The sequence below is a fragment of the Molothrus ater genome, chromosome 2 (genome assembly GCF_012460135.2).
Source record: "Molothrus ater isolate BHLD 08-10-18 breed brown headed cowbird chromosome 2, BPBGC_Mater_1.1, whole genome shotgun sequence".
Taxonomy (NCBI): Eukaryota; Metazoa; Chordata; class Aves; order Passeriformes; family Icteridae; genus Molothrus; species Molothrus ater.
In genome coordinates, this window is record NC_050479.2 from 28,319,292 (window position 1) to 28,340,866 (window position 21,575).

General features: G+C 40.0%; 1 protein-coding gene across 1 annotated transcript in view; it reads right to left on the reverse strand.

Moving 5' to 3' along the window:
• The window catches only part of LOC118686301 (pinopsin-like), a 76,524-nt gene extending 56,215 nt beyond the window's left edge, over window positions 1-20,309 (reverse strand). The window contains exon 1 of the mRNA XM_036382453.2: window positions 19,958-20,309. Within this exon, the coding sequence (XP_036238346.1) occupies window positions 19,958-20,309 (352 nt within the window). The remainder of the gene's footprint in view (window positions 1-19,957) is intronic.
• Between the last annotated feature and the right edge of the window lie 1,266 nt (window positions 20,310-21,575).

The window sequence follows — 21,575 nt, forward strand, 5'->3', positions numbered from 1 at the left end:
TGCTGGCCCAGTGCAGCAGTGGCTGGGACTGCACGGCCAAAATCGCCGCAAGTGGAGCGACACTGCACAGCTGTGGCTACCTGGCTGCCACAAGACTTTGTTTGTTTAGCCGCTTTTAGCCAGTTATGCTGCAAACAGAAAGACAAAAGCAGTGGCAGCAGGCTTTTTTTCTTTTTTCCTGGCACCCTGCATGCAGGAAAAGTGCGGGGTGGCGCCGGGAGCCAGCGCGGCTTGCTGGTGCAGTGCCGGCAGGGACCACAGGATCGGCAGGGAAAGACATAGAAATTCCTTGATTGCAGAGCCTGGACAAGATCAACCTTTCAGCACTGCAGAACTCTATAAAAACTGCTTCAATTGATAAAGCTTGAGAACAAACGAACCTACAAACACCAATTCCCTCCTGAATCAGGAGAAGGAAAGGGTGAAGACATGTAGAGGAAACAACACGGGACACTGAGGTCAGCGAAGGAGTCAAATGCTAGATGGGAGGGGATTGAGGAGATGCCTTAGTCTTGGGCTGAAATTCTTTTCTAACGCTGTGGTGAAAATGTATTTGATATATCAGACTTTGTTTTTCCCAGTAATTTGTGGAATGCATTGGGGGGATGTAGTGTTCTAACTACAGCTGTGAGCAGAAGAACCAGCGTTGAAATAAGCAGATCTTGTCGTAGCCGTGATTTCACTGAGAAGCTTGAACAGAGAAAGATGAGAGAGATGAGAAATAGTGCCCCAGGGATAGAAGAAGAAATCCTGTGTTCTCAGAGATAAAAGAAGAGAACTTTTGTTTTCATGCTAGAACAGCTTATTCTTAAAATAGCACCCCAATAAATTGACATAGCCCATGAAAGCAGCTATGGGAAAGCTGCAAGGTATGGGAGGGACTTTAACTCTGTGAACAGATTTTCCTTTTCCCCGTGGGTGATTCACTGTTACACTGAAGCCACGAGAGAACTGTTTCTTGTGGAGAAGTCTCCGTGGCATGGCAAGAGAGACTCCTCTCCCTAAGAGAACTGAAGAAAGACTATCCTAGAGGTGGTAAACTGACTGAAAGTTCTAGGTATTGTCTCTTTTTGTTGTCAGTGGGAGAGAGGTGTGGGGGAGGAGAAGTGTTCTGAAGGTTTATTCTGATTTCTTATTATCTTTTTCTTTTAGTTCTGTTAATAAAGTTTTGTTTATATCCTTTAAAGTTTTGAGCTTGTTCTGCCCTCCTCCTAACCCATATCTCACAGCAGGAAATGAGTAAATAATTCTAGTGGGTCCACTGGCATTTGGTCAGCACTAAACGCACTACACCAATTGATGCATTGTCCAGAAAACTCAGATTGGCGAACCAAAAACCACTACAGTAACCCCACAGCAAGTCCACACACGCCCCAGTACCACTGCAGCCCACATGCAGCCCAAACTCAGCTGCTGAGACAGAGACAGGGCAAAAGGCAGCTGAGAGCCTGGTACAAGGCATGGAACCAGGGTGCACCTGGCTGTTCTGCTACTGAGCCCCACTGCAGGACCGTGCAAGCTGAGCACCCTTGGGGGTGCATCTGATCATCTGCCAGCCATGTACAAAATGTAGAGGGGAAATCAAAGGGATAGTAAGTGATACTAAGTTCCCACATGGCATCTACATGACCCTCTAATTACTCCAGAGGGGCCTGCCAGTGGCAGAGGTTAACCAACAGCAACTCCTACCATTGCTGCTTCAATGTGTTGCTGAATGAAGAGAAAAGAATGATGCTTCATACATTTGCAAGACTCCATTTATGTATGTATGTGCATGTAACACCCATTCCTGGGGGGCAGCTTTCACATAATATCCTGGTGTGGTTATTTAACACCAGCCAGAAATGAATCTCTAAATAAGCCACTCCTCTTCCCTCCACCCTTCTGGCAAGAGACGGACAAAGGCAGGAACTATAGGTAGAGATAATAATTTATTGAAAGCAAACAGCAATGGAATAAGAAAAGCACAGTAATAGCAGCAATGTTAATAACAAAAGTATACAAAAAGAGAAGGTGCTTTACGCATGAGGAGTTGTTTGTTAGCTCAGCTTAGTTTTGCGCGGCTGCCAGGACAAAGTCACGGTGGTGGCCGTTCCCATGCCCAGCACCACATGGTTTCTCCAGATGAAGAAAAGCTGTTGGGCACTTTCTGCAGTGAGCACTCCTGTTCCCAAGCCTGAGACAATGAAAACCATGATGGACAAATCCTCCAAAAGCTTGATAATCTGTGCTGTGATGCCTGGTTTTTTCCAGATCACTGTGCTTCACTGCTTCATTTCCATGCGACATGGCCACTTTGAACTGTTCTACCCTGCTCCACCTGGCTCCACTCTGCTCCTTTTAGCTCAGCTTGGCTGGAACCAGGTTCCTCTCCACCCCTCTCTTTCCCGTAGATGCTTCCTGCCCCGCCACTGCTTTTCAGCCCAGTGTCTTGGAGACACGGCTGCCACTTTTTCAGAACCCCGTCTCCAAGCCATGTCTTGGAGGAACTGGGAAGGGGAAAGGCAGTGGCAAGAGAGGACAGGGTCCCCACAGCTGATCCCAGCAATCCCCCCAGTGAAGAGTGAGACAAAGTGACACACATGTAGGAGTGCACTCACCTTTTCTTTGTCCTGAAACCATGCCTGCAGTGATGATGTGAGTGTTATGGAATAGCAACCTGGACACATACAAACAGTGCTGAGCTGCACCCTCTTTCCACAGCCAGGACACCCTGGGAAGGATATCAAGCAGCTGGAAGTGCAAGGGGAATGTGAACCAGCAGCTGGCAGGCTGGGACCCACCAAAAGTTGCACCTCTCCTTTTGAAGTCAGGCACTGTGCAGTGGTGAACTCGGAGAGACAGGAAGCAAGGAAGAGCATGTGCTGGAAGGACACTGGTAGAGGTGGAAGAGGCATGCTCTGGTCTCCATTTACAAATGCTGTGCTGGTAAGTACCTAACAGGAGCAACAGGTAGGTCTCTCAGAAATGTTATGCATCCTAACATTCTTTCCCTTCTTTCCCTTCTTTCTAGTCCCTCATTTTTCAGCTGCTAAATCTGCTGTTCCATTAGCTGGACAATATACTAAAAATGTCTGTGGCACAATAAGATGGAGGAAGTAAGATGGAGATACACCCCAAGTTGAGAATAATGGGGAATCCTGTGCTGAGGTATTCTACTGGTTTTTTCTGGATGATACCTTTCATTGTGCTTGCCCAAGGACTTAAACATAAAAGAACAGCAGTAAGAAACAGCTCTCTTCAAATGAAGCCTCTTAATACCTCAAATTTCAAGTTTTGAGCTTAATTACAAGTTGTTCTACTGAATGCTATTACATAAATACGTTATTGAGTTATACAAAGCTCATTTTATCAGTGACTCAGTACTGTTTTCAAGGGAAATAACTTTCCTGAATATAAATGAAAGCATTTCTAATAGTTCTCTACAGAAATAAAATACTCCACACACGAAAATGAAACAGAAAAAATTTAAGCAACTTAAAAGTCATGACATTTCCAACATATTTGTACTTCTGTATCTCCTTAGAAGTCTTTCTGAAAACATATCTTAGTATCATCTGCCAGGGACTATGCATGAAATACGATTTGTAAGTCTAGTATTCCTAAGAGAGGTTTAGAAGCAGCAAGATGTAAAAAAAAAAGAAACAGTCTTTTTCTAATGGTTACTTATTCTTCAGTTGCAGTTTTGTTGCTCTGGGCCAAAGTATCTTACCTAACAATTGCCACAGCATCAGAGACTTTGTAAGAGCAATCCAGTCTATCATCACCTTTGTTTCCATTTTCTATATACCACTCCACGTTAATACTTATAAGTAAAACTCTTGGGCTCTGCTTCCATTAAAATCAATACATTTCTTCCATAAAACCACAGTGGTACTCACTCCAGTAGCTGCTGCCATCAGAGATTTCTTTGCAAGCAAGGAGGTAAGAATGTTATAATGATAAAAGCAGAATCTTTCCAAAGCTGACTGATTGACTTGGTTTTCTCATAGCGTATTGTCCTGGGGTGACTTCAAGATGCTGAATTGTATCGTCTGTTTAGCCATTCAGTCTGTTTAGCCCAGTAAAAAGTTCTGCATCTTTAAAACTAGATCTGAGAGCAAAGGGGGTGAGAAGGAAAAGCGGTGGAATTTTTTTGGCAGCTGTATTCAAAACACAGAGATAAGCAGTGCTCTCAGAGTCCTCTGCTCTGCAGAGAGACAGGGAGTTTCCCCTTGCTGTTTTCACTGCTTTTTTTCTCTCGTTAGCTTAGGCCAGAAGGTTTTTTTGGAACTGTTCAGCCATTGTTCATCCCAGGAACACCAGGATTATTATCTGGGGGGCCCCCCCAAGCTGCACTGTGCCTGGGTCACTGGGCCCAAGCTCCAGAGAGAGAGACCCAAGCCCCAGAGAGACTGAGAAAGGCAAGGACACACCCACAAACAAGGACTCTGAACTACAAAAGGACTCTCTTTGAATTTGCCATCTCTTCAGAACAATGAGCGGTTCCATTATTTAATATTATTAATTTTTTCATGTTTGTGAATGCTTTGCTCGTTGAATCAACAGTTTTTTTCCACTTTTCTTGAAGGAGATTTATGTCTCCTGAACCAGTGCGGGGAGGGGCTGCTTGAATTTGCTTTCTAGAGGGAGCCTTTTGGAGATTTCCTCCCAGATTTGCCCTAAACCAAGACACATATGCACTTTATTAAAATATGAAAAACTCCTAAGTCACAGCATCACAGAGGAAAAAAGAACAAAACTTTTTAATTGTTTAAATAAAAATTAAAATTCCATTTTGCCTTCTAGCTCTGAGTCTCACGGTAGACATTTCATTGCCAAGGAAAAAACTATGTCATATATAGTCTCCAGTGAGATTCTACAGATTACACTTCTTTTTGCATTTTACTGGAATTGCCAAAAAGTGGCAGCAAGAATGTTGACTGATCTGCAAAATATGGATAGACAGCCTGGAATGAAACAAATTCAGTTAAATTGATAGAACCCAGTGAAGTTAGATAGCAATTTTCATTGCCAGTAGGGCTAGTGGGAAGGTACCATAAAATGAGCAAATCTGAGAGAGAAACATGTGAGACATTGTGAATAAGGGATTTCACAAAATATTATTATTAAAGGTTCTAGTTTTTGTTGAGGGGGTTTGGTGTTTGGGGTTTTTTTTTCCATTTTTTGAGATGAGAAAGAAAAATGAATATTGAGAAGAGATTCAGACAGGTCTGGAGAGTGGCAGACATATATAGATACTGCTCCTTCTTCACTAAACCTCCAGAACTTTGTCCACTTTTTCCTTTTCTGTACCAAAAAAAAAAAAAAAAAAAAGAGATACATACTTTATGAGCCCACATCCAACTGATTTTGGCAGAAGACCCCAAACCTTTCCAGAGCTAAAAAGAAAGCCCACTGAACCTAGAAGATATTTCAGAGTTAAGATGAATGGACTGAAAGTGAGGTCTGGTATTGGAGGACAACCAACCAGTAGTAGTCTGACTTGCCTGAAGTTCAGTGAATAAAGAAATCACAGCAGAACTTTTATGATATAGCAAAACCACAATGTGAATATAACAACTGATAAGTTCAGGGCTAATATAAAGGATATGAACTTCAGAGGAGTGGATGGATGCCTCAAAAACTGACAGAGGCAGCTGAGAATGGGGTGTGCTTCAGAACATTATTGGCTTTATTTGGATATGCCTATTAAATATTTATATGATAAACATAGAATAAATGGTAAAAAAATTAAATATTCTTTAATAAACTCTTATTCTAGTTGCTGCCACATATTAGTCATCAGAACAAAATTTCCTTTTGACTTTTTAATGTATTAAAAGCATTTCTACTTATTTGAAATTGAGAAAATATTTCCCACAATCATTTGTTGAACGTTAGCAGTTACAACTATTTTCCAAATACAGGCTACCTCAGATATCAACTATTCCATTTGAATAGAAATAAATCCACCAATTGCCATTTATCTAATGCCTGCAATTATCTGTTCTCTTTTGTTAAGATGACTTGGAATCATGAATCCATTAGAACAGGCAATCATTCCCTTCTCCAAAGAAGCGTCTTCCTGCGTAACTCTAATGGGAGTCACAGTTTAACATTTCACTTGAAAAAAATTACTGAAAAATCTCTGTTGGATCCAACCCTGCTGAGAGAAATATGACAATGAGCATTACTGGTCCTATTCAATAAATCTTTCTTGCTCTTTTCTCAATGGCCATTTCTCTGTTTCATCCTTTGTACAACATACCCTTTCCTTTGTGTTTGGTGGTATCTTCAATACAGACAGCATGTATTACGTTTAATAGGAAAAAAATATCTTGGGTTTTTCCTCTTTCTTTCCCCCTCCTTTTCTGAATTTTTAAAGGTGTTTATGTTGTGCTTTAAAGGTGGTCTTAATTCCTAGCTGTATCTGGTGACTTAATGTGCATCAGTGAGTACCAACATATTTTTCTGCAATGTTATTAATATGCCTATCCATCCAAACAACAAATTCCCAGTGGCATAAACAGTGCAAAGAATTCCCTTTTGCATCTTAATGATACCAGCATACTACAGAAACATCCCTGAATGTTCACTTCTGTCTCACTTTCCATATGTTAGGCAGGACCCCTTTGCATTCTGGAAAGCAGGCTGGCCTCAGCAAACTCAGCTTCTGGACTTGGCTGCCTCCATATCAGTGTATTTATTCTGCTGCCTTAAGGAATCGGAGTAAGAAATGTCAGCACTAGATGGAGCTCCTGTACAGCAACATCTCGCGAAAAATCTTTAGGGCTTGAGTGCATGAGAAAAGCAGGAATGGATGTGCAGCCCTGATGTAGCAGCAGGATGCTCTCATGGCAGTCAGATTCACTGCTGCACCCCCATGCCCACACCATCCTGCAGGGCCCCCATCTCCTGCCAGGACTGCTCCTTTTGAAACGTGGGGGCATCCCCAGAACCTTCCTTCATGCCGAGGATGTGCACAGCTTTAATACATCACATGCAGTCTCAGGGGGGTTCTGTATGTGGGACATGACACCAAATCAGCTAAGAGGTGAAATGACAGTGTTAGCATCTGCTAGCCAGTGAGCAAAGTGTCCACCAGAACACACAACCAGCGTCTTTCCAATGAGCCCCTCCTTTTTCACTGAACCCAACTGCTTATTTTTAATAATAAGCTATATTTGTAAAGATTTTCTATAATCTGGGGGGTTTCTTTGGCAGTTACCATTCCTAGGGGTGGTGCACACTACAAATACTAACTCTTCTGAGTCAAGTTTTTCCTAACGTTTGGTGGTCAAACTGGTTTTTATTCTAATTAGATATTAACTGGTCAATGAATAGTCATATCTGATACTATGAATGCAGTCCCAAAATATAATGACCAGGCTTTACACTGTCTTTGAGCCGGGAGTTTCTTGTGCAGTTTTACATCCCCACAATCTCACATGGTGGGGAGGTGAGCTGAGAAGGCTGCTCCTGTCTCTATCCAAGATCACTGTGATGGCTGAAGGATGTGCAAAGATGCAAAGTCGCATTCCCCATTCCTTAACCCCTCCAAAGGACCTCAAAGAGGAGATTTTTTGCTACATCCATTAAAAAATTAAATATAACCAATGCAGACAGAAATCCTTTGCAGTACATTTTCACCCAATCAGTTAGTCTAATCTTCAACACTGGATAGATGGGTGGAAATTGCACTAGAAAGTGTAGCAGTGGAGGTGTGACATATTGGAGCAAGTGTGGCTATCATGGAGGGAAGCCATACCTTACTTAATTCATCAGAGGTCCTTGACAGTGCCATGCAGACAGGGCTGATGCCTACTTGGATAAAACCTACTTGGACTTTCAAACAACTTTGACTAGCCAAAAAGCTTTTAAGGATAGTAAGCTGCCATGCAATAACAGATATCTTCATGTGAATGAATAATTAAATAGAGGTAGGAAATAAAAAACAGGAGAAAAAAATTAGTTTTCTTAGTGGAAACTGTGGACAGCAAAGTTGCCCATGGATCTGTCCTAGGCCCTAGGCTATTCATCACATTAATAAATGATCTGGAAAAGATGGAGAAAAGTGACAAGTTTTCTGATCGTACTACACAGAATTACTCAAAATCAACAAAAACTGACTGTGAAGTACTGCAGCACAGCCACATGAAATGGAGCCATGGAGCAGATGAGATGCAGTACTGATGTAAACAGCCATATGTGGAAGAAAACAGACCTGGCTTTAAATACACAGCAATTGTTTCTGACTTAGTGTTCTGCAAAGAGAATTATGACAGAGAACTTCAGACAAACCACTTCCACTAAGCAGCAATGCTCAGCAACTTTTAGAAAAGCAAACATCAGGACTTATTAGAACTGGAAAACAGAGAAAAGAAAGAAAAGGTGGACAGGGAAAGATTATTTAGTGTTTCCTAAAATAAGTAGGTTTTCAAATTAAATCATCAGGTTGCAGACTCAGAATAAACAAACTGGAGAAGGTACTTCTCTTTACATAGTACATAGTTAGTACATAGTTAATAAGTAGAATTCCTTAATATATTATATTGTGCATACCAAAATTTTGCAGGTTTCCTGAGAGCAAGGGAATGGGATATAAACACAGCAAGACTGTTAGATTCAAAAGTACTGCTTCAGGGAAGATAGGTGTCCCTACACCACAAATCACAGGCTGTGGTACTATATATTGGAAAAATATCATTGGATGCTGAAAATCATCCCAGCTTTAAGTTTAGTATTCTAGAAGAATAGCTAAGCAAAGTACTTTGAATGGCATATACTTGATATCTATACAAAAAACACTTTGCAAGGCATAATTATTGAAATGATAAGAAAAAACAATTACAGCACAGTAAGAGGCTAATACCTACTCGTATCTGATATCAGTATTTATTTTCCAGAGGTCTGAGTGCCCACAACCCTAGAAAAGATATTGACTTGTAAAATTCTTACTCATTCTCAAATTCCTTGTTAAACACCACTTGGTGCACTGACCTATAGAGAGAAATTGCTCCATGAAGCAAACCAGATGGTGATATGCTACTATCTACTGCTCTTATCTCAGTGTATATTAAGCTAAGGCTTTATCTTGCCTCATAACCTCCTTTCTACCCATTAGAAAAAGTCTATTTAAATTCTGACTGACATATTTATCTGGCACCCTTTCATCCTACTCCTGTGATGTGGTCTTTGCCTCTCTCAAGGATATTAAATAGAAATACATTTTCAATTTTGAGAAGTACACATAGTAAAGCAATCCTCAGCAAAATCATGCAGCCACTACTGGACCTTGGCCCTCTTGCACTGCCACACATTTTTTCTCTGAAAATTGAGCAGTGTAAAATTAAAAACAGTGTAAAATTTCAACATTTTGATAAATTAGAGCAAACTGCTGTGATTTGTTATAAAGAATTACATGGAGAAGAGTTACTTGGTGCACCATAGTCAGTGTACAGAACATATTGAAAATATATACACAAATGCCACGTACATACTCCACTCTTTCACTGAGAGACAGAATTTGTAACTTGTCCTCACTGCCATATTAACTCCTACCCTAGAACTGTTTCTAATTAACTCCTGCTGAGCTCACACTGAGCAGACAGGGATGGCCATCAGCCTCCCATGCAATGCCCTGCTCTGCTGCCAGCAGTGGAGGGGAGAGCAGCACCCACCCTGCTCTGCCTTGGGCTGCCTGCTGGGCAGTGCCCAAACAGCTTGCCTAATTTCATTAGGGTGATTAAACAGTCACTCTAAAGAGGTCCCCTGGTAACTCCACAAACAGCCTGAACACAGAACGCAACCCCCAAACTGTAAATCTGGCAAACAATAATGCTTCAGTGTACACATGCACATAAGGATTAAGTCTAACCGTTGTGTGTCCTAAAATTCTCATGAGGTCAAGTTCAATGGGATTATCTATGGTTTTGTAAAATTCATACCATTTCTTAGCTGAAAGCAAATCTTGCCAGATGTTAACGTGCTATTCCAGTACTCAGAGGTCTGTGCTAGACTCAGACAATTCTTAGATATTAAGCAATAAAATGCCATATATGTGAATTAACTAATGGTTTTGAATTTTAGAAATTACCAAAGTCCTAATCTAAGCAAAGTTTTACATAGCTTTTGATTTGTAAAGATGATCTATTCCTTATGAAATTTTTTTACAATCAAGTCTTCTGTTTGTTACCTTGTTTTCTGATCATCACTTGGTCCTGAACAAATTTCTACTGTTATAAATCTCTACAAAAATAATTCAACACAAAGAAGTCTCCTTTTGATTCATCTGAAGCCTGTTGACCTTGGTTCCTTCTTGCCATAGTTATCTACTATTTCTGCTCTTAATTGCATTAGTGAAACCAACAGAAACAAAGAACAGGAGCAGGGGAAAGAAACAATTGAAGACATAATTGAAAAACAACACTAGAAAATTAGTATGTCTGCCTCCAATAAAACACTGAGAAATAGATGTAAGGATTGCCAGCTTAGCCCAGTGAGTCCCTATCCTCCTGCTTTGTGGCTGCTATACTTTCTTAAGGAACTGAAGTTTGTATCTGACCACAGGACAAGACTGTACTTCATCATACTGGAATCTTTGAAATAGGCTTAAGAAACTACAAACAGGAGAAGTAACATAATTTTACAACATGCTGGGAAGACTTGTTGGCTGAAATAGCCCAGAGCAATTGAGCCTGATGCTGATAGCTGGCACAAGAAACCTTCAGCTGAAGCAGGTGAAGTCAGGTATAATGGTAGAAAAGATGGTACCCAGGTGACCTTGATTAGAGGCATTACCATCCAGACCATGGAGAGATGCCTGGGGAGTCAAGCAGCTCCAGGAGCCTGAGGTTTCACCTGTGCATGGGGTGATCCCGACTGCATCCCCTGATCCTCACTGGGTCAGCGCAGCATGGAGGGGAGAGAGGGGCAAGCAGGTCCCACGCTGCTCAGGAGGGAAAGCACAGGGACATCTCACAGAAATGGGATGGGGGCATGTCATGGGGGTGAAATGCCTACTCAGAGTGGTACTCCTTGCATTTACTGTCTGCAGATTCCAAATGTTCCTCCTGCCTGTATCAATTATGGGAAAGTCTATAGCAGACAGAGGTAATTTTGAGTTAGTTTTAAAAAAGCCCAAACAACCCATAACAAAACCAAATCCACAAATCTCCCAGTATTGGGAGGCATTTGGATTATTTAAGAAGTGAATCATGTTAGCTGAGAAATCCACAGAAGCAATTAAGTGGCCAGTGACTCAGTAGAGATGTAGTTTATTGACATTACTGAATCTTTCATTTCAGAAGCAGTTTCTCAGCTAGTGTTGATATGTAGAAAATCACAAATGTAAACAGAATACTTTCAGCTTTCAAATAAATTTATTTTTCTTTTTTAGTGTCAGCACACTAATTTAACAAAATTATTTTCTCACTTAATGCACTTTTAAAATTAGAAACATAGCAGAAACACTAACATAAAAAAGCCCCAAACAATAGGAAAAAGAATACAAACCCTAATAATTACTTTTAAGTATGAAGTATTTGCCACAGCTGAGGGGAAAAAAGAACTTTATAGCTATCACCTATTATTATGTCATTATTGGAACTATGCCAATGGTTCTGTATCCTTTTTATCACTGAAAAGACTGTGAATTTCATTTGCTTACTGGACTGGAAGATTCTGCTTAAATGCTTCCTAAAAGGAAAAAGATATAGAAAATTAATGTCTTGAGTTAGGAAATGGTCACTAGGTGTGTAACTTGGATGTGAACAGCCAAAGATAATATCCTCTCTCTGGCATACTTCAGGGGCTACAAAGGAAGCTTAAAAGTTTTCCAAAAAATACCGAATTCTGTTCAGATGTGTCAGCATTTGGATGGTCTTAACAGTTCCTAGAGATTATTAAACACTATTAAACACTAGAGATTATTAAACACTATTAAACACATAGTTAAAAAATATGATTTAATAGCCCTTCACAAGCAAAGTCCATTGCTCTCTAATGTGGTTTTGACTGAATATTGCTTATTTACTGGCCTCTATTTTATGTCATTATACCCACCGAGGGACCAAAAAGCCAGCTACATTTTAATGACATATTTTTTCACATGTATGTGACCTGACTACCAACAGAGCTGGTTTCTGCCTTTTCCTAAATTAAAAGAAAGCCAGCATCAGGCATAGCCTTGTCTGGGTTAATGCCATGACCCAGGATTAGGGAAAAGGGCCTGGGAATATCAATGATTAAACTTGAACTCTGACAGAAATGCTGTTTCATCATCTCCAGCAGGGCTTATAGCCATGACCTTTTAGACTCAATTCACCATCAGGATAATTCTGCAAGAAATCCAACATGGTCTTTGCCTTTAAACTCTTGTTTGAGGTGTCCATGTGAACTGATGTTGTTTGTATATTTCTTTGCATAAAGTCTCCAGCATTCTGCTATGTGTGCCCATAACATAGAACCAAAAGTATGTGACTGGGCTGCAGGATGACTCCCCAATTGGAAAGGATCAAACACTGGCAGAAATCTGTAGTCACTTGCACATGCACAGAAACAGACCTTGGGCACAAGCAGAACACTTTTTTTGCACTGACAACTGACATCTGTACACAAAAAATGCCAAAGGGGTGATCGATTTCCTTACAGAACTCTTCTGTTCTTCTGTCCCTCTTTTCAGGGACACACATACACAAACTGTTGTCCATCCTTCACTGTTATTATTTCTGCATGGTTTTTGCTGTTTTCTTTTGTATAGGCATTAGGAAAACAGACTCTAGATTCCATTTGGTAATACAACAAAACATGTCAGAAAACATTAAGAATGGTAGCTAAGGGAGAAAATGTTTCCATCTACATGTGGCTGCTGGTGTAAATAGAGGGTACCTGAGGATGTTTTTGGAGCACTCTCCAGCTCCTGTTTGAGCCATTGCTTGAATTTCTGCAGCGATGAAAGATGAGAGAGGGGAGGAGGACAGAAGTCTGGGGGTTTTTAACCACAGGATCTTAATGCCATTAGCATCAACAGCTGTAGTCTGTAACACCCTGTAAATGGGTACATTGAATGACACTGCCCTGCTTTTCAGCTAGGGTAGAGTTAATTTCTTCTCAATAGCTCTCATAGTACTATGTTTTCTATTAAGAATGAGAATGGTGTTGATAACACACTGATATTTTGGGGGTTTTTGCTGAATCATGTTTATCCTATGTTTTTTTTCCTTGTCTCGTGGTCTGCCAGTGAGGAGGCACACAAATGAAACTGTGAGGGAGCATAGCTGGAACAGGTGACCTAACCAAAAGGATATTTCAGACCACAGAACAACATGCCCAATATATAAGCTGAGAGGAGTTACCCAGAAAGGCAGCTGGTAAGGGTCTGACATTGATCAGCAGGTGGTGAGAAACTGCATTGTGCACCAATTTTTTTCCCTCTTATATTGTCATCATTGTTATTGTTTACCATTATTATTATTATCTTCAATTATTAAACTGTTCTTATCTCAACAAAAATTTTTGCTTTGATTCTCCTCCCCATTCCACAGGGAGAAGAGAGGAGGGCTTGAGCAAGGGGCTGCACAGTGCTTCACCTCCAGCCCAGCACACATCTTGGGTGATACTCTGCTGTAACCAAGGCAAAACCTTCTCTTACCTCAAGAAGACGTTAAAGTGCATACCAGAGGGAAGTCTCTGATTTCAGAAATAGCATTCAGAGTAGGACTTCCATTTTCACTTTCTTCTTCAAGGCATGATTCCTTCTTTATCACCTTTTCCAAAAGTTTTGCCCAAGTTGTCTCCCCACTTTAAACATGTAAATTGAATGCAGAAGTCCAGTACTCATGCTCTACAAATTACCTGCAGAAAGAGCTGACAGCATTTTCCCTACATTATGAATTTGGGATTGTAAAATTGGTAAGAGGACTAGGACAACTCTTCATGGAAACACAGCAGACATCTTAAAAATGCTCACTCTTGCACAACTATTCAAGGCAATTTCAACTTTGTACAGTGTTTAATGCATGTAGGAAACAGAAATTCCTGGAAACATCCTGGAAGAGGATGTGGGGAGGGAACTGAAGTGGGGAGGGAACTATAAGCAAAAGTAAGAAAATTAGAGAAAGAAAAAAGAAGTAATAAACACCCCATTTGTGACGGTCATCTCATGGCTTCAGAGAGGTACAGAGCAGGTATCCACCCCTGAGCTTGGGTTCCTTTCATAGTCCATGGAGATAATGAGTGCATGGAGGACACATCTTACGTCTCCCTGAAGAGAACATCTCAGATGTGTTGAACAGTGTGCATGCTGGCAGTACAGATCTGGTTTTCTATTGATTATAAAAAAGCCTTGGGGATTGGAAAATGTCTAGTTTTAGTCAGACAATTCCCATCTGTCTCTAAGGGGTTAAGCGTTTCATTTTTTCCAAGTAAGTATTGCCCTGAGAAGTGTATTTAATAATATACACTTACCTCATTGATTAGTTATTTAAATAAAAAAGTATAGCAGGCTAACTTCGTTTTTTCTAAAGAGGAGATGCCAAAAGAGTAATTCAGATCACATATCTTCTTAATAACTACTTTTGTATTTTTGATTACTATAAAAATCAAATACATATCAAGTGCTGGAAATTACAAAGAAAAATTCAGGCTAAACCATCAATTGTTACACTGTATTAAAATAACTAAATCCCTCTAGGTCATGACAGCATTTCTCCTTTTTTTTTTAGATAAAGAGATTGTAAATACTTTTGACTTATTGCCATGAGTCAGGCACTGGTTTTTCCCCCTCTCTGTTTGAACCAGCAGATTATTTCTGATACTGACCAACTACTGAGGAAAGCTTGCATGGGTCACAATGACTGCAGGCATAACAGAGTCTGTGCACTTCAAACAGAGAATGTTTTCAGGGTCTGTTGCAGAACTGTTTTCCTAAGCAATACTGATTAGTTGTGTTTGCTACCAGCTTCATATATAGAAGTATCACCTTTAATGCCATCCCAAGCCCACTGGGAAAGGAGCAATCAATGATGAGTGGGCAGGTGAGGAGCTGCTGAGAGTGGTTTTGCACTGGGAGATGAGTACTTGCTGCATCAAAGCTCAGAAACCATCAGATGAGCTCTTGCAGGATCAAGCCAAGTGAGATGGTGTCTTTTATGTGGAAAAAAACATATCTTTTCACAGAAGAGTTGTTTATTACATCTGAGATCTCAGCTGCATCCCATAGAGTTTCCAGTATGTTGGAAGTTTATGCTCTAAATGTAAGTACCTTAGTTTAAGGCAGTGAGTCTAAGACACAGCATATAAAATCAAGGTAAAATACTAAGAAGAAAAATTATTTGTTTAAGGTCACGAGGCAGCTGAACTTTAAAGCAAAATCATGAGCAGATCCATTTCTCATTTATTGTGCTCTCCGGCACTTTACAAGGGAATAAATCGATAACTGCTTTAATATGACTGAAAAGATTATCTAGCCACTGAGTTGAGTACAGGGTTTCTAAAAAGATTAAAGTCCTCATTTAGGTATGACCTTGAGTTATCAATGGACATTAGGACACATCTACATGCCTTACTTCAGTTCAAAGAGGACTGTAACCCTCTGCTGCACCCAGGACTTACAGGATGCTCTGTGGGAAGACACAGACATCAAGTCACACAGCTTTTGTATGAAATAGGCATCTCTGGCTCCTCTAGAATGGTGATGTTCTTTTACACAACACTAATCAGAATTCATTTTTTACAATGAAATATTGGAAAAAAACTTTTCAGCCAAGCTGCCAGGTATTTTAACCACCATGAAGGTTAAGAAAGAGAAAAACAACCATCTGAAAACAAGAGATAAGAGTTCAACAGGCACAAAAATTTCCCTGCTAGTAATGTGCCTTGGAACTTTTCCAGCATTAGAATCTAGTGTTGGATTTCTGTAGCCAGAGAGAGCTTTGTCTTTCTCATATGTATCAATCTACTTAATATTTAATCCTGATATGACATGGCATAGAGTAGTGGTTCTAAAAATGAACTCCAGGAGTTCAAATTCTCAAATTCTCGAATTCTGCCTGTCCTACATGTTTGGAAAGTTTACATTAGTCCAAGTATCTTGAGAAAAGAAATTTTTTTTTGAAAGTTTGCATCTGTCCAGAGATTTGAAATGTTTAATAAGGCAGTGTGCAGAGATTACATGTGAGATGGTCAAAACTGCAAGACAAACCTAATCTTAGGATGGCATATCACTTCCTGTGTATGTGGTCTCTATGGGAATGCCTTAAAAATAATACATTTTTTTCCTAAATTAAAATCTAAGTCTTAGTCATTTCATGATATATTTAAGCATTTTTTCACCTTGCCTGCAAAGTTTACTGAGAGTTCAGCTGTGAAAATAGATCCTGTCCCTGTGTCACTTTCCATGTTTGCTTAAATGTATAACCATGAGCCTGTCGAACCATGATGAAGTGGTGTGTAATGGCAGCAAATTTTAAAAATCCATCAGTTTCCCCAAGTCAGTGATGTGCAATTTCCACTGCAGTGACCTACTTAACAGAGCTGCAATCAAGGACGAGCACCAGGGTAAAACCATTTACTCTGGGAACAGACCATGCTGTTTCTCCTCTAGCTCCATTCCTGGTGCTTCCCCAAATCAAGACCCAACAGCTTATACTTCCAAAGCAGATCTCACAGTATTTGATTTTCTCCTTAAAATCCCCATTACATGCTTATTGATCAGCATCTGCACTTCCCATTAGCTTCCAAATCTTATGCTTTCCACATATGGTTTGAAATCACAAAGCAGATATAGGGATAGCAGCAAGTATTTAAACCAAAAAACTACACTTTGTCCATCATTTTTTTCTCCTGGTGGTCATTCTTGGGTCATGGTTTTTCAGTGTCTGGGATAGGCAATGGATTGCCTGGTAAACAGCTTACTCAATTTCCCACCAAGTGACATCAACGTACATGGCACTGTCAATACTGCTGGGAGGGGAATCAGAGGTGTTCTCCCGATCACCTCCCAGGCATGTGATTTTTTAAAAAAGTGATCTCTCATCTTGCTTTCACATTTGAAACAAATCTCAGCTTTCTACTTTCACTCCCTCAGGTTTCATCCAACAGACCTGAAGGATAACACCTTCACTCTCTATTTGGTTTAAAACACAAAGGAGGCTTTCACTGTATCATAAAACAAGTGGGATGGGGGGGAAAATGACCTCAAAAGTACAGTCCTGCTAGAAGATTTGCAAGAATGAAGTGCATTTATAAATATTTTAACAGTTTGAATTTGGCTTAGGTGTGTCTTACAGATCATGAAATAATCACCAAGTCATGAAGATTAGTTGCCTGCAGTGTTTAGAAAAACACTGCAGTTAGAAAAAAAAACCCCAAAAAACGGTGCATATCTTCATTATCTTCATTTAGTACAAGAAAGTGCAATTCTTGTGGGGTCACTGAACTTAAGAGCATCACAGAACCATCAAGATTGTAAGAGACCTTCAAGATTATCTAGTCCAACCAGCAACCCAGCACCACCATCATTACCCCAAAACCATATCCCTAAACACTTAACATCATTAACACTTAACATCATTAACAGTATGTTCCTATACTGTTATTTATCCTAGAAGGATCATCTACCCTATTACAAAAATAACCCCAAACAGATAAGAATTTTGAAGCATTTACTCTTACCAACCTTGATGCTGAACTTCAGTTCATCTTAATTACCTTTCCTATTACACATCTCTTTTCTGGATCTTAGTGCCCTTTCTCTTATCTTCGATGGGCCAAAATCAGACATGAGGTATCGAGGACGGAAAGCCAATTTTTTAGCTAATAAATGTATGAGATTTTTTAGGAATAGCTAAAGAATGAATAATTATATTTATTAGCAGATAAAATTTGTTTGTAAAGACACATAAATATTAAGCAATCTTCTATTGTTATTTGCTTTTACTCATGCTATATCCTAATCAATATTTTTTATTTATAACTCTGCGAGCAAACTTCTTCATTATGCCCTTTATACACACTAATGAAAGAACACATGTGAGTGCTGCAAGACTTTCACATGAACTATGAACAGTTTAATAACTACTTGCATTTAGGCTGCCTCAGCTTCCCAGGATACCCCAGTGACAGCACCAACATCACTCAGAGGAGCTGAGGTCACCTTTGGCATTCCAGGTTTTGCTGTTTTGTTTGCTTGTGTGGTCCTTGATGATCTAATCAATTTTAAGAATCACAGCAGAACCTATCACATGAAAACAGATATCACAATAGCACAGAAATCTGCACTCCTGCCATGCATCCAATTCATGTAGATCTGACTTTGAAGAATTGTTCCACAAACAAACACCCTGGAAGAAACTTACCCATTTGCAGGTTTAATTCCACAGTCAGTGGGATGGTAACTCACATGTATTCAGACAGGTTCCAGCAGGCTCAAAAGGGCACCTTCAACATACCTTTTTTTCTAAGCCCTTGAACACCTACCTCTTTTTTTCCCTCTCTTCAAATGTCATTCCTCCCTCCCACTGGTAAATAATAAGAAGAAAGCTCAAAGTATGGAGAAAAAAAAAACCATCCTGGCTTCTTTCTGCCTGAGAAAACTACTTACAGAAATACTGGAATATATAAAACACACACAAATGGAAATGAAACATGGAAGAAGACATGTCATTCTGCTCAGCACAGACCAAATTGAAAACAACCTACCAAAACAAGCCAAGGTACTATTGACCATAAAGCCTATTTTTGGATGGCCAAAGTGCTCTTATATTACAAGCATTCCTAACTCCTGACACTTCACTTTGTGCAAAGCAGCAGTTTCCCAGAGGAAGCTGCCAGGATGAATTAATGGTCATGAGTGGAGCACACATATGAGGAAAGGACAGGTACCAGAGACACAACATTGGAAGTAGCAAAGAGTTTATAATTCAGGTAGAGAACATGCGTTTGAATTCAGCACCTGATTTTACATCAAGAGCTGTGGGAGTGCTTCTTGGGTCAAAGGGCCTACACAAGATGTGCTGCAAACCAGGGTTGGAGAAAAGCCAGGAATGCGTTTGTCCTGCTCTCTTGGCCTGGAGGCACCAAAGCAAGGATGCAGAGCAAGAGGGAGCTGTGCCAAATCCCCTGGTCTGGGTTAGATAAGGGTCACACCTAGACATGCACCCACAGGCCAGTTCATGCTTTAGTGGATCTTTTTATGAATGTAGGAATAAATGAAGAAAGGGTCACTGCTTGGTGATGCAACAGGCCTCATCCTTGGAGGGATGAAGGCTGCCCTCTGACTGTTCATTGTCCTTTATCGTCTTTTAATAATTAAAAAAATGTCCAGTTACAGCACTGACATCTAGCAGTGCAAAAGATGGTTGCAGAAACATTTTGTCTGGACAGGAGAACAATACCAAATACTTTTCCCATCACTTCTGACAAATCTATTCTTGCAACTTAATCTTCTACTGAAGCTGCAAGCCAAATATTTTGCTTTGCAGAACAGAAATCATCTGATGATAAGAACTCACTATCTGGGACATGAGTAATTCATATTACAGATTGAGAGATAATTAAAAATGGTAAATATAGTACTTTCAGGAGACTTTGTTCATGACAGAAACTGCACTGAAGGACCTGCAGTTCAGCAATAGCACAGATTTTCCTGAAAAAAAGGGAAGCATTATAAATGTTCATACACTTAATCAAACTCTCTCCAGTGGCTTGCCTTTTTTTAGATTCCATTTTTAGCTCTTAGGAAATAAGTAATTTTGAAGAATGAGATATGTTAGGAAATATTTATTAGATCTATGCTACTCTTTCATAAAGTCTTTTTTGAAAATTTTTTAAACTATGCAGGTCACTTGAGCTCAACCATAACAAGGCAACAAGACTATCCTTCTGTTCACCACAGAAGAGCATTTAGCTCCCTAATCATGTTGCTTAGTGCATCAGTGCTAAAAAGAATAGTAAAGAATCATCACTGAACTCTTACCAAAGCAGGAATTGACAAAGCCATACCACCTACAAGCATGGTCCCCTCCGATCCATTTGCCACGGATGTTGGATGCAAAACTGAGAGTAGTGCCTGAGATGCACACTAACATGTCACTGACGCTGATGTTCAGGAGAAGCATGTTGACTGGGTTACGCAGCGTTTTAAACTTGCAGAAGAGGATGAGGACAATCAAGTTATTCAAGAAACCAAAAAACAAGATTAATCCAAGAAAAACAGCCACTACTGTGTGCCCACTTCGTGAGAGTCCAGCCCTTGGCTCAAGAGGATGTGCAGGTGCACCAAAGCTCAGGTTATACATCCAAGTGTGGTTCATTTTGGACTTTGTCATGGATCAGTAAGGACAGAGATGCTGGGTGCCCTTTGCTGAAGCAGTTTCCCAGAAGTCAATCCATCACAGATTAAATCCTCTCAGAAGCCCTGTCATCTTTGCTCAGATGAGATATCTCTTAGATGGTTATGCAGGTGTGAAACACTGTATTGCAGCACAGGACTATTTTCCTGCACTGTGTCTTTCCAGGGGTCTGCTCTGCAGTAACTCCAGGGCAACAGAACCAAGTGAAAAATCACCTCAAATTCATCTTCCTTGCTTAAACCTAGGATAATAGTAGATGATCTTTTTTGATGTTCAAAATGGAAGGTATCTTAAAAAGATGCTTCAGCATGGTTTCCTCCTTCAGAGCAGATGGACAACCCTATCAATGGCAGCTACCCTCCTTCCCTCTGACAGTGGGTGTCCTTCTGAAAACACAGAAAAAACAAATAGTTAAAACCAAACAACTCCTTCCACACAAAAACCAAAAAATAAGTACATAATTTATTAACAGCTCCTCCTGTTTTGAACTGGAACAAATTCTTTTCAGTTTTTACTCTGATTTTTAACAGAAACATCAGTTTGTTTACATTTCCTTGGATGTTTTAAACAATTTTTCCCTAGCTCACAGTTTAGCATGGAGATTTTGTTTGCACCTTCCTAGCAAAGTTCCTCATGTGAGCAAATGCATGCTGAAACTTATCTTTTGCATCAGCTTCCCAGAGGAGAGCTCTATCTTCCTTCACATTAAGTCAATCTACACCAAGTGAAGTTTCATTCTGGGCTTGACCTTAATTAAAATGATGACAAATTTAGGAGGAGAAGGTATTTCTTTACCCAGAAAGAAAAATATTAAATGCAGTCCCTCAAGCTCTCATGTGCACACAAAGGTTTGCTGATCTGTGATAACAATACCTCTCCTCCCACATTTACCAGTGAACAGATGTCTTCCTTTATTATTTACAAAGCAGCCAGACACCCAAAGGCTCACATCTCTCCTATCACAGGCATAAATTTTACCCACATGGAGTGAACACATTGCTTGTGTGCTTTGTGAAACAATAGTGTTTAGTGTGGATTCACAACTACATAGCCTACCTTCTCTGTGGTTGCAGGCAAATCCTGCACAGAATTTTCCATAAAAATGGAGATGTGTGTGTATGTGGGTATGTGTGTATATATATATATATGAATTTCCACACCTCAGTGCAAAATCCATGATACTCATAGCTTGCTGGACTAAAAAATTTGAAAGCTTCACTTTCATGTGTCATGTACTCCTAG